At 42.7% G+C, this 19165-nt stretch overlaps 1 protein-coding gene across 5 annotated transcripts in view; it reads right to left on the bottom strand.

Moving 5' to 3' along the window:
* Positions 1 to 19165, bottom strand: part of FRMD4A (FERM domain containing 4A) — a 341961-nt gene that overhangs the window by 200071 nt on the left and 122725 nt on the right. For 4 of the 5 annotated variants that reach the window (XR_011076055.1, XR_011076056.1, XR_011076057.1 and 1 more), the window contains exon 2: positions 420 to 485. Coding sequence is in view for 1 of the 5 variants with exons in the window: in XM_068561738.1 (XP_068417839.1) it covers positions 420 to 485 (66 nt within the window). In the remaining 4 variants the exon portion in view is untranslated. Of the gene's footprint in view, positions 1 to 419; positions 486 to 3916; positions 3972 to 19165 lie in introns of those variants that run through there. The other variant, XR_011076058.1, reaches the window with a different exon arrangement.

Here is a 19165-nt window from a genome sequence, read left to right on the forward strand (position 1 = left end):
ACATCTATGAAGGCGTAACTTGAAAACAACAAACTGTTTCTCCCCTCTGAGCCAGGAAGATGACAAAATCAGTCTTAGTTGTAGCAAGAGTTCTCTAGGTTATATTATAGTTAACTCCTTCCATGTAGAAAGATTAGTTAATGGCAGTTGTGGAATTTCCTTTTCTAGAGATTTGTAACAATAGGTTAGATCTACATCTGGCCTCGAATGCCTTAGGCGTGGTGCACAAAGAAACAGAATGAACAAAAATAGCACTCACACACACACACACGAATACCACGGTGTGCCCCAGTCCTCACTCGTAGATTTTAATGGAGGTTCTAAAATAGTTTATATTCTCACCCACCCTTCAGCTGAATCAAAGTCTGAACGATATCAGTCACAGAAGAAACTTAGAAAGTTGGCCAAAAGTCATTTACCTGTACTAGGAGTTCCAGCTTCCGGTCATCAAGAAGATGTACTTGACATCGACGGCCTTCCGTCATCTAAGAGAAAAGAGAAATGATGGTCACCAACAGTCTAGCTGCCTTTCACAGGTTAGAGGGTCCCCAAAGCTGGATGTCACCAGGCACGTTCCTCTGGGCAAAACTTCCCCTGGGAGTTGGAGCCATATGAGGCCAAGATGCGGCAGGATTGGGTCATTCATTCATTCAACAATATTTATTGAGCATTTTCTGTGTGCCAAGCACTATTCTGAGAGCTGGGTGTATAGCAGCACACAAGACTAGGTCCCTGCCCTCATGGAGCTTACATTCTTACGGGGGAGATGTAAAATAAATTAGCAAATGCGTATATAACGTAATATCAGGTGGTGATAAATGTTCTTCATTCTTGAGTCATTCTTCCATTCAATAATTTTATCACCGCGCATTAGGGACACAGTTCAGTATCTGGTCTCTGCACCTCTCGACTTATCCCCCTAACTGATCGCAGGGAGCAGACGACCACCCCACTGGCAACGGCATTTGATTTCTGTGTTAATCATCCCCTCTCCTCATTTATGACTCTACTCGGTACAGAGCTTTCACTTATGTTACAGGAAGCCTGGAGATAAGTGCTCACAGCTGAACTTGACCCCTGACCCTTGTGCCTTTCACCACTAACATATCTGTGTAATAGAAAGAGCATCTTGGCAGGAACTGGAAGACCCAAGTCAAATCTTAGCCCTGCCGATTATTGGCTGCAGGACTTTGAACAAGCCTCTGTTCATCTCTGCACCCCAATCTCAGATACAAAAGCGAGTGGGCAGGCCCAATGGGGGTGCTGGTGAATGTTTAACAGTTGGCTTTCTGGAAGGAGAGAGTTTTACTTTGTAGCATTTGCTGGAGCCCTGGCATCACCCTCCAAGGAAATCCTCTGAAGAGCAAGCCTTCTGGTAGATGTCACAGCTGGACACCACTCTAACCAAAAAGTGTCTTGCCGCTCCAAGTATCTTCACCATCTCTGATTTCAGGCTACTGTCAGGACAACACTGAGTGTTTCTAACAGACAGATATAATACACACCACCTGCAGATAGAACGCCGCTGGGAGAGGGCATGCCCCTTCCCCATACCTTCCCTGTGCATCTCTTCTACCTGGCTGTTCCTGAGTTTTGTCCTTTTATAATAAACCAGTAATCTAGTAAGTTCAAAACAAAACAAAACAAAACAAAAACCAATACACACACCTCAAGAGTGTAGATGCTAGCAAAGGACAGTAAAATAATTAGGAAGCGGATTGATTTATGTAGTTATTATAGTATTCATTACCCTTGTTTTTAATATAATTTATTTAACTGTAAGTTTATATAATTCAGTGTTAATAATGCCTATGTTTTACAAGCGGAGCACAAAATTCCTGAAAATATAACAACTGGTGCTCACGAGCTGCCCCAGTACAGCTGCCAGGACCAGAAGACCCAAGGACTCCTTTCGGTCCTTGGATTTTTATCTGACTGTAGCCCCCACTGAAACCACCTTCTTCTTCCCCAGCTACCAGCCACTTCATGCAGATCCAAAGGAAGGATGCACATGGGCTGATTCTGGCCCTGCCTCACTACATGGGCATCAGAGTCCCTTCCTGGAAGCGCCTCCTCCAGGAAACACGCAGAAGGTGGCCTCTTCTCTTCTTGCCCAACCCGGCTCATTCCCTGATCATCGGCACGTGCAAAGCTGCTGCGTACTCCTACGAGAGAATTTTTTCTCCTTCCCCTGAAGAAGGCATCGAAGTCATATTATTATTCACGCTTCCATCAAGTCATATATATTATCACTCACAGTGATTCATAAGAATATGATTCAGCCGTAAAATAGAGGAAATCTTGCTATTGGTGACAACATGGATGGACTTGGAGGGCATTATGCTAAGTGAAATAAGTCAGACAGAAGAAGACAAATACTGTATGATCTCACTTATATGTGGAATCTAAAACAAACAAACAAACAAACAAACAAAACCAAAAAACCATGAGCCCCTAGATACAGAGAACACACTGGTGGTTGCCAAAGACAGGGGATGGACATGGGGGGGTGTGAACTGGGGAAGACGGTCAAAAAGTACAAGCTTCCAGTTAAAATAAATAAGACTTGGGAATGTATTGTACAGCATGCTAACTATAATGAATAATACTGTGTCGTATATTTGAGAGTTGCTAAGACAGCAGATATTAAAAGTTCTCATCACAAGAAAAAAATTTTGTAACATATATGGGGACAGATGTTAGCTAGACGTACTGTGGTGATCACTTCACAATATATACAGATATCGAATCATTATGTTGCATGCCTTAATATAATCTTATAAGTCAACTATATCTCAATTTAAAAAAAGAAAACAACTTTTACAAAGTAAATAAAAAACTTTGCTGGAAAAAAAAAATCCATCAGCTTCATCTCAATCATTGACCCCTCTAAGTTCAAAGAAAACTACTATAATTTTAAATTACACTAAAATATATGCTTCCATACCAAAATGTATACATTATTCTTTTAGCAAAAAAGTGCACCCAGGGCTTCCCTGGTGGCGCAGTGGTTAAGAATCCGTCTGCCAATGCAGGGGACACGGGTTCGAGCCCTGGTCCAGGAAAATCCCACATGCCGCGGAGCAACTAAGCCCATGCGCCACAACTACTGAGCCTGCGCTGTAGAGCCTGCGAGCCAGAACTACTGCAGCCCACATGCCACAACTACTGAAGCCTGAGCGCCTAGAGCCCGTGCTCCGCAACAAGAGAAGCCCCCGCAATGAGAAGCCCATGCACCGCATCGACGAGTAGCCCCCGCTCACCGCAACTAGAGAAAGCCCACGCGTAGCAACGAAGACCCAACGCAGACAAAAAAAGAAAAAAAAAAGAAAAGAAAAGTGCACCCAAAATGTTCAAGTTTCAATAGGGCAGCTGACAGCAACTGCACAGGTACTTTGGATAGCATTTTAGATATTCAGCACTTGAGTTCTCATTAGGAAGAACTCAAGGTCAACAGAGAGGGAGTTCTAGAAAGGAGAGTGCTACAACCATCTGGCATATTATTTTGGAATTCCTTCAAAAACATTTATTAACAATTTGAGAAAACTCTCTGAAGTGTGGGGACAATTTTAAGGAATTTTTAGAAAGCAATTCTGCTTGTCCTGTGCATATTTAAAGCACAAAGTTTTGAACTTCCTTTTACTGTAAAAAGTTAAGGGTATAAACACGTTCCTGAGTTACTTATTCATGTTCTAATAAGCTGTATAAAAACCAGGGAAAATTGGTACCCAAGACATTACTGTATCAAATAAAGTTCTAATCACAGTCATAAAGAAGAGGTAGCCTATCATTTTCTCAAAATATTTCCAAGCATGCAAAGTGTGACGTGACCCCGAATTCATACCCATACCTAAAAGTGTATCGTGAGATTCTCATTTTCATCTGACACATACAATTACCATTCCCTTAATCTCACCTTATCTGCTCAGCAGTTTAAAGAAGTAGCTATGCATCCAGATGTTAAGATCTACCCAAGGAGCTTCCAACTTCATTCTCCTCTTCAACAAAATCTCACTACTAAGCCCTGAGGAATTTATAAGCACACTCCCTATTCTAATAGGAAATTTACAAGCTGCCTCCCTTTTGGAAGGCAAACTGTCCCCGAGAAAAGTCAGCACAGAGAAGTGAGTCTAAACCGAAACTCAACCTTGAATCATCACGTCTTTGAAAGCACAACTTTCTTTTGACAGCACAGCTGTGACTTTTCTTCTCAAAAGGGAGACCTGTCTATTGTTCTGCACGGATGGGAGATCGGAGCAGACTGTTCTCGTCATCAGTTCAGAAGAAGTTTGCCATCCTGGGTGTGTGCGGAGAAAGAGTGGCTGGACGTCTGCAGCTTCGTCTGGCTTCCTGGGCGTAGTGAAATTTTCTTCTGAATACTAACAATTGTAAACAAATATTGCTTTCCTTGTTCTTGTTTTCAGCTGCTCAGGCACAAACTGGAGGGCCGGCATCACCCTCAAAGGAGATGCTTTTGGAGAACAAGGCTTCTTGCAGATGTCAGCTGGCTACCGCTCCAGCCATAAATCGACTTGTTACGGTACAATTCCATACCAAGCAGAAGCCCGCCGAGTGCACTGTGACCCCAAAGGATACACAGAAAAGTGTTATTTTGAAAGTGAGGTGTCCACCCCACTTATCCAACTTCGCTGTTAAGACACACACCGAATCACGAAAACTACATATAAACATGGAAATGCATTTGTAACATGAGCTTAAGTGAACATAGTAGAATATGAAACGTGTACTATAAAGGCAGCCAATAAAATTGTCGTGAACGTGTACAGGAATGAAGAGGCAAAAATAAGACAGTTGATGTGCTAGGTTGATAGGCTTATGGGTGGTCCGCTATCCCCACCCCTACCCAAATATGACTTCACATCTTTTTTCTTTTTCAGTTAAAAAATGTAAAAAAAGAAACTTAATCTAGAAAAATGAAGGACACTTTGAGGTCAGCCATAGGAAATGGAGCTCGAGAAGCTTCCTTCTCAGCAAATTCTTCTTAGATTGCCTAGATTTTAACATCTCAAATCAAACTAATTAATTTACAAATGAGAATTATGATTGTCACAGATGTGAGAAATCTCAAGACCGAAAGCCTCACACCTTCTCTCCCTGCAGGAGGAATTCATGGGAGACCGAATGTGCTCCCCAGAAGGGGTTCAGGGAGCACAGGATCCGAAAGGCGGGGATTATAAATACCTGTGCTTGAGGGCCTCCATCTACCGGAGCCTGACACACTCCTGATGGCGGAAGGGGGTTCTGCCCAAACATGACAGAGGAGGCCCCTCTGCGGGGCACTACCGAAAAACAAATAACCACCTAACCAGCAACGACAAACTCCCCCAAAGGGCGATTCTGAAGAGCTTTACATGGAGGGGTACAGGGTTCAGCGTGTGAAAATATATTTTATTAGGAATGTTTTCTCTTCAAATTCAAAACTAAGTAAACCCCATTTCAATATGCTTCTTGTTATCACCTCTTTCTCTACCCATCACCCCCTCCTCTCTCTCCCTCTTTGAGTCACTTCTTGGATGTCCACTCTCCCCTTTTTCTTGCCCCTTGTCAAATGTATCATCTACTATGGTATATACATGCGGAGGAAGTACTCTGAAGAAAGAACCCTAGTTCCCCTGTTCATAATAATTTCAGAGAAAACTAATGCAATTGTGCAAATGACAACAGGGTAACAGGTAATAAACTTAGAAAAACATACGATTTCAAAAAATAAAAACTAAAATACATTCAATTAACACATGTTGCCATAATATTTCCTGAGACTAATTTATACTGGAACTGTTATCACTAAGACACTGGGGGCTGGGGTGAGGGTAGGGAGGGGGAGGAGAGCCACGTTACCACGTGCCTACTTGTTTACAACTCTGCACAAGTTACCAAGTTGTGATTCAGATCCATTTTAGAGACAATACTTCAAGGGACAATAAAATAAGAAATATTAAAGACTCACTGGAATTGCATAAAACAAAGAATTCACATTTCCAAAGCACACTTTGGAGAATTGTCAGTCCTCCCCCAAACAACCCGAAATCCGACCCTTTAAAACGTTATCATCAAAGAGAAAATTCCGATTTCTGAAGTGTCCAAGCCAAGGCCCAAACCTAGAGACGCAAGTCTTAGAGCACGTCCTGTGAGCGCGGTCCATGAAGCCACAGAGCATCCCGAGGATGCCAGAAGTATGACAGCAGCACCACACAAACTGCCCTCTGACCCAGGCCATTCTGTGGCTCGGAAGGAAATTCCAGAGACATGACTACAAGTTCCCAGGGAAACTCACTGTTGGGGCTTCTGCTGTTTGGGTCACCTCAGTGTGTCACATCCCTCTCTCCACTTCAGTTTCCTCTGCAGATAAATGAGGACCCAAGGACTCAACTAAGTACCAGAAAGTCACAGGATACCAGAATCGCAATCATTATGAAGCCGTCACATCCAGGAGACGAATAAATGCAACACATTCACAGCGGCCTCAAGAAAGTCAAGCCCACAGTAAATAACTACACAGATAGAAAGGATTTCAGGCAAATTAAAAGTTGTTAAAAATATCCATCCATCTGCTGCTCACACCTAACCTGTACCATGGACACACCAGATATAATATAATAAGTTATTATAGTGTGTATTTCATACATTATAATAAAAGTGCATGAGGGTCAAGAGGGAGGAGATATGGGGATATATGTATATGTATAGCTGATTCACTTTGTTATACAGCAGAAACTAATACACCATTGTAAAGCAATTATACTCCAATAAAGATGTTTAAAAAAAAAAAAGTGCATGAAGGGCCTCTGTCTATAACCTTTAAAAAAAGTTATAAAGGTATACTGTCCATTTTTACTATGATCTTTCCCTTTGTCTGATTTATCTCAAGCTTATTACCTTTTTTTTTGTCTCTAAGTGACATCATATTAAAATAAAGATGCTAATGGAAAGAAAGGAGATACCAAGTATTAGACAGCAGAAGTCTGATTCAGAGAGAATGACTTGGTCCCAGTTTTGCTCCATGACCTGTGGCAAGTTATTTTACCTCTGCCTTTATTATGAGTCTCCTGGGTTCAGAAGGACACACACAGGCATATCCTTGAGGTTCTTGGCTGCTGAATACAGTCAGAACTGATAAAACCCAGATGAAAGTGACTAAATGCGTGGCCCTATTATAAACAAATTCACATGGCAATGCAATGTAATATAAGAACTGAAGGGACTTCTCTGGTGGCACAGTGGATAAGGCCCAATGCTCCCAATGCAGGGGGCCCGGGTTCGATCCCAGGTTAGGGAACTAGATCCCACATGCATGCCGCAACTAAGAGTTCGCATGCCACAACTAAGGAGCCCATGAGCCACAACTAAGGAGTCCGCCTGCTGCAAATGAGACCTGGCACAAGCAAATAAATAAATAAATGAATAAATATTAAAAAAAAAAAAAAAAGAACGGAAACAGCCTTGCATTCTTCAAAACTTGACCCGCTGCAAGTGTGCACTTGATGAGGTCATGAGTGCGGCCAGTGTTTCACTGGAGGATCTTTGGAAAGCAGACTGAGGTGTGGCTACTGCCCGGGTCTCTCTGCCTCCAGCGAAAGGAAACTGGGTTTTCTCTGGTGACACAAGAAGAGGAGTCGTGGTGTTGTGTGGGTACTAAGGGCTTGGGGACAGTGGAGGGCTGCGTGGGCAGGTGTGTCACAGGGAAGATCAAATCTGACTCCATATTGGATCTGTTCCTTTTTCTTTAACCTTTGTATCCTATTGCTTTTCCTGCAAGTTAATCACTGAAAGAATGTTGCCTACAGCCTACAATACACAGGATACCCCATTCTCAAGGCTCTGACCTTTAAAGGTACAATTTTTCCATTCATAAGAGATAAAAAGTTACAGAACAGAAAATAACATGTCTTTTTTTTCCAAATCCATTAATTGCATTATTTTTTGAATTTTATTTTATTTTTTTATACAGCAGGTTCTTATTAGTCATCAATTTTATATACATCAGTGTATACATGTCAATCCCAATCTCCCAATTCATCCCACCACCCCCCTGTCCCATCCCCCCAGCCCCCCGCTTTCCCCCCTTGGTGTCCATACGTTTGTTCTGTATATCTGTGTCTCTATTTCTGCCCTGCAAACCGGTTCACCTGTACCATTTTTCTAGGTTCCACATATATGAGTTAATATACGATATTTGTTTTCCTCTTTCTGACTTACTTCACTCTGTATGACAGTCTCTCGATCCAGCCACGACTCTACAGATGACCCAATTTCGTTCCTTTTTATGGTTGAGTAATATTCCATTGTATATGTGTACCACATCTTCTTTATCCATTCATCTGTCAATGGGCATTTAGGTTGCTTCTGTGCCCTGGCTATTGTAAATAGTGCTGCAGTGAACACTGGGGTGCATGTGTCTTTTTGAATTATGGTTTTCTCTGGGTATACGCCCAGGAGTGGGATTGCTGGGTCATAATAACATTTGTCTTGTTGGAGGTTTATAGGAACATTGTGACCAGACCTATGGGGACAGCTGCAAGAATGAAGGGTTCCGACAGCAAGAAGTCTGCAACAACCAACCACACCCCTTCCCCTTTTAGTATAAAAGAAGCCTGAATTCCAACCTGGTTCTTCGGGACACGAGTGCATCATCTTCTCGACCTGCTGGCTTTCTGAATAAAGTCGCTATCCGTTACCCCAGCAACTCATCTCTTGATTTACTGGCCTGTCACGCAGCAAGCAGCATGAGCTTGGGCCCGGTAACAGGTGGACCGTTTTAGTCCCCGACTCTGCCACCCTGTAGACCACTGCTGTGTGTGATCAAGCCACAAGTCCTACTGGACCATCATTTCAATCCTCTCCAGATGGGACTGCAGGGGAGAGGGTCAAAAAACATTAAAATCGGTCTCCGGGCCTAAAGTTGAGAAGAAAGGGATAGACTCAGATAGGTCGGAGGAGAGGACAACCTGGGAGCTCCACTGATGGGCTCGTGTGACCCCAGTGGAGAGGAACTCCTACCCAGAGCTCTGCTGTGGGATGTGGGGAAGGAGGGGATTCTTTTCCCCTTCCAACAAGACACTGCAATCTGAGGACAAGCTATAGACATGGAGTCGGACAGGTGCGTCTCAGATACAGAAGGTCAAGGCCCAAGTGGGGAATTTCAGCCCAGGGCCAGAGTGTGACAGATGATTGCCCTCCCCCATCTGAGAGCCAACCCTCTGACTAAATGGTCAGGAGGAAAGGGACACTGCGAGAGCCACGTGCAGGGGCCCTGGTTACGCACCACGGACACCACCTTGGCGACCACAGAGCAGTGAAGCCACTGCAGTTCAGTTAACGGAAGTTAACAGAAGTTAACGGAAGTGCAGGTGAGGCCTCCAGCCCCTGGAAGGCAGCAGAGCTTTCTGAATTACATTCTGACCAGCTGGACACTGAAAGAACGATAACCTGATTGCCCTTTCTCCTGCCACTGCCAGAGCATCTTCCGAAGACAGGATTTTCTTGACCACCCTTTTGAGTATATTAGCAAGATCTCAATCCATTATTCCAGCCAAAATACACATATTAACCCATATTCACCTCATTCACAGCCCATCTACAGGCAAGCTTTTGCTTTCTACCCAGGCCTAGGGTCCCACAAAGCTTTGGTTTTGCAACCAGAAGAACTAAAGTCGCTGAAGATCCATGGAGACTCCATGCTACTTGACATTCCATTATTATTGTTATTATTATTTGGAGAGGGATGGGCAAAGGGAATAGAGCTTTCTCATAGGTGAAGGGGAGTTGGGAGTTCCGACCAGAGAGGGAGTCTCAGGCAGCCTGGATAGAGGCCGGCCGGAAACAGAAGGTGGGAATGTCTAGCCAGCAGAATCCTGAGCAGATCTGGATGGAAGGCCTTGGGGAATAAAGGCCTGAGGAGGAGATTCCCGACGTGGTTATAAAACATCCCTCGTTGATTAGCACTGTGGCTACCATTTGTGAGAGATGAGTATCTGAACGCTGGATAACGAGCCCTCTGAGATCTGGCCTCACCTCACCACATCTGGTTTTTTCAAATGCTCTCCTTCCCCAGGCCCCATCCCTGCAATTCCAAGACCAGTCCAAGTCCAGGACTCACCTGCCCTGGACTTCTGAGTTCTGTTTCCCTGAGGGCCACCCTTACCTCAGGGCCTGGCCCATGCTGTCTCTTTTGCCTGGAAACACTTTCTCTTCCCTCATGGACACAAAGGACCATCCCTGCCTGCCTGGTCCAGGCCACGCACCAAGCCAGGGGCTGGAGACACAGCAGTGACCAAAGGAAGCACCATCTTGATTCTCAGAGGTCACTGGCTTGAGGGGAAGATGGACATGACTTTCACTCATTCTTGCAGACTCAGCTGTGTTGATACACATGCTTTCTCCTCCCCGTGGGGGGATTTTCCCACCCCTGGCTGGCAGCTACAATGCCAGGCCTGGAGCCTTCCCTCCTGTCCTCCCCAGGTCACTGCGCCGGGGTTTACAGAGGATGGGAGGAGGGCTCTGGGGCCTGACCACCTGGGTTCGTGTCTTATCCCAGCTTCGCTGGGGGCTAGCTGGGTGTAACCCCCCACAAGGACTTTGCCAATTTGTGCCTCACTCCCCAGTCTATGAAATGGAGACCATCCTCGTGCCAACCTCGTGGGGCTGCTGAAAGGAATAACTAAGTTAACACACATAGAGTATGCATGGCACGGAGTAGGCTCAATATTACCTTTAGAAGTCTCTAGTCAGGGGACTTCCCTGGTGGCGCAGTGGTTAAGAATCCACCTGCCAATGCAGGGGACACGGGTTCGAGCCCTGGTCCGGGAAGATCCCACATGCCGCGGAGCAGCTAAGCCCGAGCGCCACAACTACTGAGCCTGCGCTCTAGAGCCCGCGAGCCACAACTACTGAGCCCACGTGCTGCAACTACTGAAGCCCGCGTGCCTCGAGCCCACGCTCCGCAACAAGAGAAGCCACCGCAATGAGAAGCCCGCGCACCGCGATTAAGAGTAGCCCCTGCTCACCGCAACTAGAGAAAGCCCGCGTGCAGCAACCAAGACCCAACGCAGCCAAAAAAAAAAAAAAAAAGTCTCTTGTCAGGGAAGGTGACACTCCTCTGAGCAGCAGTGTCAGGGAGACGAGAGACTACGTGTCCTGCCCTGCAGGGCGGAACCCGGTTTTCATCAACTGCTGCCACGCCCCCACCTCCACACCTGCAGGACGGCCTGGGTGAGGCTGCAGCTTTCGGCCACTCATGCCAGGCTGTCTGCCGCTGTGGCCGGATGGGAGAGGACAATGGCCTGGGCGGGCAACATCTGGTTGGCTGTCCCCAGCGCTGAGCAAGTACCAGGTCTTCACAGAGCAGAGTCCACGGGGCCCTGGTCCCGGGTAAAGGGGCTACTCCACCCACACAGAGCACCTGGAGGTCCAGCCCTCCCCCAAACAGCAATGGCTGCTTTTCATCCCACGCTCCCTGCCAGCGTCCACAGAGAGCTGGTGGAAGGCATGCCGGAGCCAGACGAGGAATGGAGGTTTAGGGGTGCCAGCGTCACGTGTAAGATGACGATGGTGGCGACCACAAGAACTGCCAGGCCGCATACACACTCTGTCACTGGAGGAGGAGACGAAGGCCTCTTGCTGGCAAGGAGGCCTCGCCTGTTTCTCTTGGCAGATTCAGGGTGTTATTCTTACTGACAACTGTTCACGACACAGGTGTCTGTGCAGACGTCCTTCAAGGCTGGCTGAGAAGGTATAAACTCTGAAGAAACAAAACATACAAAGAAGCAGCAAGAACCCTTCTAAACCATCCGACATCCCGCTGTTCTCCTTGAAGGGAGGAAAGAAGAAGGAAAATGACACCTGGGATTTGGCACATGGAGTTCTGGCTTCAGTATCTCAGTGATAGAGTTTTGGTTGAAATGGAGATGCTTTTTCCAAAGGAAAAGGCAAATATCTACACTTTCTTTTGTTCTGATGACTGTACTTGGAATTTTTATAGAAAAGGAGGACTGATGGGGTAGTCTGACGGGGACCCCAGACTCAAGGAAAATGGTTTTTAAAAGTCCAAAAAAAAGATAAGGTTGACTCTGTGGATCGAAAAGAATATTTTTTGTATGAGGTCGAAGCTTTAACACATAAACTTTAAAGATAAAAACAACATAATAGACTCCCTCTTGCGAGAGCAGCAGAATCACAACTGGCTGCTGGACAGTCTTTGACAGGAAGACCCTGGACTTCACCAAGGAGGATACCCCACGTCCAAGGACAGAGGAGAAGCCACAGTGAGACGGTAGGAGGGGCGCAATCAGAGTAAAATCTAATCCCATAACAGCTGGGTGGGTGACTCACAGACTGGCGAACACTTATACCACAGAAGTCCACCCACTGGAGTGAAGGTTCTGAGCCCCACGTCAGGCTTCCCAACCTGGGCGTCCGGCAACGGGAGGAGGAATTACTAGAGAATCAGACTTTGAAGCCTAGTGGGAATTGATTTCAGGACTTCAACAGGACTGGGGGAAACAGAGACCCCACTCTTGGAGGGCACACACAAAGTAGTGTGCGCATCGGGACCCAGGGGAAGGAGCAGTGACCCTGGGGGAGACTGAACCAGACCTACCTGCTGGTGTTGGGGGGTCTCCTGCAGAGGCGGGGGGTGGCTCTGTTTCACTGTGGGGACAAGGACTCTGGCAGTGGAGGTTCTGGGAAGTGCTCCTTGGCGTGAGCCCTCCCAGAGTCTGCCATTAACCCCACCAAAGAGCCCAGGTAGGCTCCAGTGTTGGGTGGCCTCAGGCAAAACAACCAACAGGGAGGGAACCCAGCCCCACCCATCAACAGTCAAGTGGATTAAGGTTTTACTGAGCTCTGACCGCCACAGCAACAGTCAGCTCTACCCACCACCAGAGCCTCCCATCAAGCCTCTTAGATAGCCTCAACCACCAGAGGGCAGACAGCAGAAGCAAGAAAAACTACAATCCTGCAGCCCGTGGACCAAAAACCACAGTTACAGAAAGATAGACAAGATGAAAAGGCAGAGGGCTATGTACCAGATGAAGGAACAAGAAAAAACCCCAGAAAAACAACTAAATGAAGTGGAGATAGGCAACCTTCCAGAAAAAGAATTCAGAATAATGATAGTGAAGATGATCCAGGACCTTGGAATAAGAATGGAGGCAAAGATTGAGAAGATGCAAGAAATGATTAACAAAGACCTGGAAGAATTAAAGAACAAACAAACAGAGATGACCAATACAATAACTGAAATGAAAACTACACTAGAAGGAATCAATAGCAGAATAACTGAGGCAGAAGAACGGATAAGTGACCTGGAAGACAGAATGGTGGAATTCACTGCTGCGGAACAGACTAAAGAAAAAAGAATGAAAAGAAATGAAGACAGCCTAAGAGACCTCTGGGACAACATTAAACGCAACAACATTCACATTATAGGGGTCCCAGAAGGAGAAGAGAGAGAGAAAGGACCAGAGAAAATATTTGAAGAGATTATAGTCGAAAACTTCCCTAACATGGGAAAGGAAATAGCCACCCAAGTCCAGGAAGCGCAGAGAGTCCCATACAGGATAAACCCAAGGAGAAACACGCCGAGACACATAGTAATCAAAGTGGCAAAAATTAAAGACAAAGAAAAATTATTGAAAGCAGCAAGGGAAAAACGACAAATAACATACAAGGGAACTCCCATAAGGTTAACAGCTGATTTCTCAGCAGAAACTCTGCAAGCCAGAAGGGAGTGGCATGATATTCTTAAAGTGATGAAAGGGAAGAACCTACAACCAAGATTACTCTACCCGGCAAGGATCTCATTTAGATTTGATGGAGAAATCAAAAGCTTTACAGACAAGCAAAAGCTAAGAGAATTCAGCACCACCAAACCAGCTCTACAACAAATGCTAAAGGAACTTCTCTAAGTGGGAAACACAAGAGAAGAAAAGGACCTACAAAAACAAACCCAAAACAATTAAGAAAATGGTCATAGGAACATACATATCGATAATTACCTTAAACGTGAATGGATTAAATGCCCCAACCAAAAGACACAGACTGGCTGAATGGATACAAAAACAAGACCCATATATATGCTGTCTACAAGAGACCCACTTTAGACCTAGGGACACATACAGACTGAAAGTGAGGGGATGGAAAAAGATATTCCATGCAAATGGAAATCAAAAGAAAGCTGGAGTAGCTATACTCATATCAGATAAAATAGACTTTAAAATAAAGAATGTTACAAGAGACAAGGAAGGACACTACATAATGATCCAGGGATCAATCCAAGAAGAAGATATAACAACTATAAATATATATGCACCCAACATAGGAGCACCTCAATACATAAGGCAACTGCTAACAGCTATAAAAGAGGAAATTGACAGTAACACAATCATAGTGGGGGACTTTAACACCTCACTTACACCAACGGACAGATCATCCAAAATGAAAATAAATAAGGAAACAGAAGCTTTAAATGACACAATAGACCAGATAGATTTAATTGATATATATAGGACATTCCATCCAAAAACAGCAGATTACACGTTCTTCTCAAGTGCGCACGGAACATTCTCCAGGATAGATCACATCTTGGGTCACAAATCAAGCCTCAGTAAATTTAAGAAAATTGAAATCATATCAAGCATCTTTTCTGACCACAATGCTATGAGATTAGAAATGAATTACAGGGAAAAAAACTTAAAAAAGACAAACACATGGCGGCTAAACAATACGTTACTAAATAACCAAGAGATCACTGAAGAAATCAAAGAGGAAATCAAAAAATACCTAGAGACAAATGACAATGAAAACACGACGACCCAAAACCTATGGGTTGCAGCGAAAGCAGTTCTAAGAGGGAAGTTTATAGCTATACAAGCCTACCTAAAGAAACAAGAAAAATCTCAAGTAAACAATCTAAGCTTACACCTAAAGAAACTAGAGAAAGAAGAACAAACAAAACCCAAAGTTAGCAGAAGGAAAGAAATCATAAAGATCAGAGCAGAAATAAATGAAATAGAAACAAAGAAAACAATAGCAAAGATCAATAAAACTAAAAGTTGGTTCTTTGAGAAGATAAACAAAATTGATAAGCCATTAGCCAGACTCATCAAGAAAAAGAGGGAGAGGACTCAAATCAATAAAATCAGAAATGAAAAAGGAGAAGTTACAACAGACACCGCAGAAATACAAAGCATCCTAAGAGACTACTACAGGCAACTTTATGCCAATAAAATGGACAACTTGGAAAAATTGGACAAATTCTTAGAAAGGTATAACCTTCCAAGACTGAACCAGGAAGAAACAGAAAATATGAACAGACCAATCACAAGTAATGAAATTGAAACTGTGATTAAAAATCTTCCAACAAACAAAAGTCCAGGACCAGATGGCTTCACAGGTGAATTCTATCAAACATTTAGAGAAGAGCTAACACCTATCCTTCTCAAACTCTTCCAAAGAATTGCAGAGGAAGGAACACTCCCAAACTCATTCTATGAGGCCACCATCACCCTGATACCAAAACCAGACAAAGACACTACAAAAAAAGAATATTACAGACCAATATCACTGATGAATATAGATGCAAAAATCCTCAACAAAATACTAGCAAACAGAATCCAACAACACATTAAAAGGATCATACACCACGATCAAGTGGGATTTATCCCAGGGATGCAAGGATTCTTCAATATACGCAAATCAATCAATGTGATACACCATATTAACAAATTGAAGAATAAAAGCCATATGATCATCTCAATAGATGCAGAAAAAGCTTTTGACAAAATTCAACACCCATTCATGATAAAAACTCTCCAGAAAGTGGGCATAGAGGGAACCTACCTCAACATAATAAAGGCCATATATGACAAACCCACAGCAAACATCATTCTCAATGGTGAAAAACTGAAAGCATTTCCTCTAAGATCAGGAACGAGACAAGGATGTCCACTCTCACCACTATTATTCAACATAGTTCTGGAAGTCCTAGCCACGGCAATCAGAGAAGAAAAAGAAATAAAAGGAATACAAATTGGAAAAGAAGAAGTAAAACTGTCACTGTTTGCGGATGACATGATACTATACATAGAGAATCCTAAAACTGCCACCAGAAAACTGCTAGAGCTAATTAATGAATATGGTAACGTTGCAGGATACAAAATTAATGCACAGAAATCTCTTGCATTCCTATACACTAATGATGAAGAATCTGAAAGAGAAATTATGGAAACACTCCCATTTACCATTGCAACAAAAAGAATAAAATACCTAGGCATAAACCTACCTAGGGAGACAAAAGACCTGTATGCAGAAAACTATAAGACACTGATGAAAGAAATTAAAGATGATACCAACAGATGGAGAGATACACCATGTTCTTGGATTAGAAGAATCAACATTGTGAAAATGAGTATACTACCCAAAGCAATCTACAGATTCAATGCAATCCCTATCAAATTACCAATGGCATTTTTTACGGAGCTAGAACAAATCATCTTAAAATTCGTATGGAGACACAAAAGACCCCGAATAGCCAAAGCAGTCTTGAGGGAAAAAAATGGAGCTGGAGGAATCAGACTCCCTGACTTCAGACTCTACTACAAAGCTACAGTAATCAAGACAATATGGTACTGGCACAAAAACAGAAACATAGATCAATGGAACAAGATAGAAAGCCCAGAGATTAACCCACGCACCTATGGTCAACTAATCTATGACAAAGGAGGCAAAGATATACAATGGAGAAAAGACAGTCTCTTCAATAAGTGGTGCTGGGAAAACTGGACAGCTACATGTAAAAGAATGAAATTAGAATACTCCCTAACACCATACACAAAAATAAACTCAAAATGGATTAGAGACCTAAATATAAGACTGGACACTATAAAACTCTTAGAGGAAAACATAGGAAGAACACCCTTTGACATAAATCACAGCAAGCTCTTTTTTGATCCACCTCCTAGAGTAATGGAAATAAAAACAAAAATAAACAAATGGGACCTAATGAAACTTCAAAGCTTTTGCACAGCAAAGGAAACCATAAACAAGACGAAAAGACAACCCTCAGAATGGGAGAAAATATTTGCAAACGAATCAACGGACAAAGGATTAATCTCCAAAATATATAAACAGCTCATTCAGCTCAATATTAAAGAAACAAACACCCCAATCCAAAAATGGGCAGAAGACCTAAATAGACATTTCTCCAAAGAAGACATACAGACGGCCACGAAGCACATGAAAAGATGCTCAACATCACTAATCATTAGAGAAATGCAAATCAAAACTACAATGAGGTATCACCTCACACCAGTTAGAATGGGCATCATCAGAAAATCTACAAACAACAAATGCTGGAGAGGGTGTGGAGAAAAGAGAACCCTCTTGCACTGTTGGTGGGAATGTAAATTGATACAGCCACTATGGAGAACAATATGGAGGTTCCTTAAAAAACTAAAAATAGAATTACCATATGACCCAGCAATCCCACTACTGGGCATATACCCAGAGAAAACCGTAATTCAAAAAGACACATGCACTTGAATGTTCACTGCAGCACTATTTACAATAGCCAGGTCATGGAAGCAACCTAAATGCCCATCAACAGACGAATGGATAAAGAAGTTGTGGTACATACATACAATGGAATATTACTCAGCCATAAAAAGGAACGAAATTGAGTCATTTGTTGAGACGTGGATGGATCTAGAGACTGTCATACAGAGTGAAGTAAGTCAGAAAGAGAAAAACAAATATCGTATATTAACGCATGTATGTGGAACCTAGAAAAATGGTACAGATGAGCCGGTTTGCAGGGCAGAGGTTGAGACACAGATGTAGAGAACGGACATATGGACACCAAGGGGGGAAAACTGCGATGGGGTCGGTATGGTGTTGTGCTGAATTGGGCGATTGGGATTGACATGTATACACTGATGTGTATAAAACTGATGCCTAATAAGAACCTGCAGTATAAAAAAACAAACAAACAAAACAACTAATACTAAACTTTCATTGGGTTATTTGTATGGAAATATGTTAATATAAATGTTTCAGACATTACATGAAATTTCTAAAAATCTTATATTTGTATTTGTATGGAAATATGTATGGAAATATGTTAATATAAATGTTTCAGACATTACATGAAATTTCTAAAAATCTTATATTTGTATTTGTATGGAAATATGTATGGAAATATGTTAATATAAATGTTTCAGACATTACATGAAATTTCTAAAAATCTTATATGTTCTGGTATAATGTTATAAGTAATAATCCTAGTTATTACTTTAAAATGTATATCTCAGAAATAACTAATTTTCTTGTCAACTGCATTATTATGAACTTTCATCAAATCTTTAACAGTGGTCATTTTTAAGTCTTTTGTCATTTACAGACAGTTCTGGGTGTACTCTGATGCTTTTGCAAATATGTTCCTATAAAAGGCTTTCATCTTCAAGAAATTCATGGAAAAGACTCTGACAAGTACAGGTTTCTGGTAACTGACTGTACTGCTGAACTGAATGAATAAGCATTTTCAGAACTCTAATGAAAAACTGATGAACTCATAAAAGTGCTAACAAAAGATCAAGATGAAAAAAAAAATTAATTACATGGGACTGGGTGAACTGATGAGGATGAGTATAATTTTTGTGACTTTCTGTCTGAATTAAAAAAAAAAAAATCCCACAAGGACTCAGAGGTAAAGAACATACAAATCAATTTTCACTGCAAAGTAAAGGAGCTGTTACAGTGGAAGATTACTGGACTGAATGTCAATATTATGACATAGTATGAGTGTGTTTCATGTTTGGTAATTGCAATCATTGTTGCTTTTGTTGTGGTCATCCATGTACAATGCTTGGTGTCAGTCTATTTATCTCTTGTAAAAATAAAATACAGTGTGTGTGTGTGAAAAAAAAAAACAACATAATAAAAATAAAATTGAATGAGAAAGTGAAGATCGTGACATCCAAAGAACACAAAGTATCCGCACAGAGGATTCCCAAAGGTGACTAGATTGTAGTATAATATATACAACGTGTCAGGGGCATAGAGTACATTATACATATTCTGTATCGATACATAGATGAGAAAGTGTCACAGGTTTAGAGGAACAGAGGTGGAACACTGAAGCTGAGATTTA

Source organism: Eschrichtius robustus, chromosome 1 (assembly GCF_028021215.1).
Source record: "Eschrichtius robustus isolate mEscRob2 chromosome 1, mEscRob2.pri, whole genome shotgun sequence".
NCBI lineage: Eukaryota > Metazoa > Chordata > Mammalia > Artiodactyla > Eschrichtiidae > Eschrichtius > Eschrichtius robustus.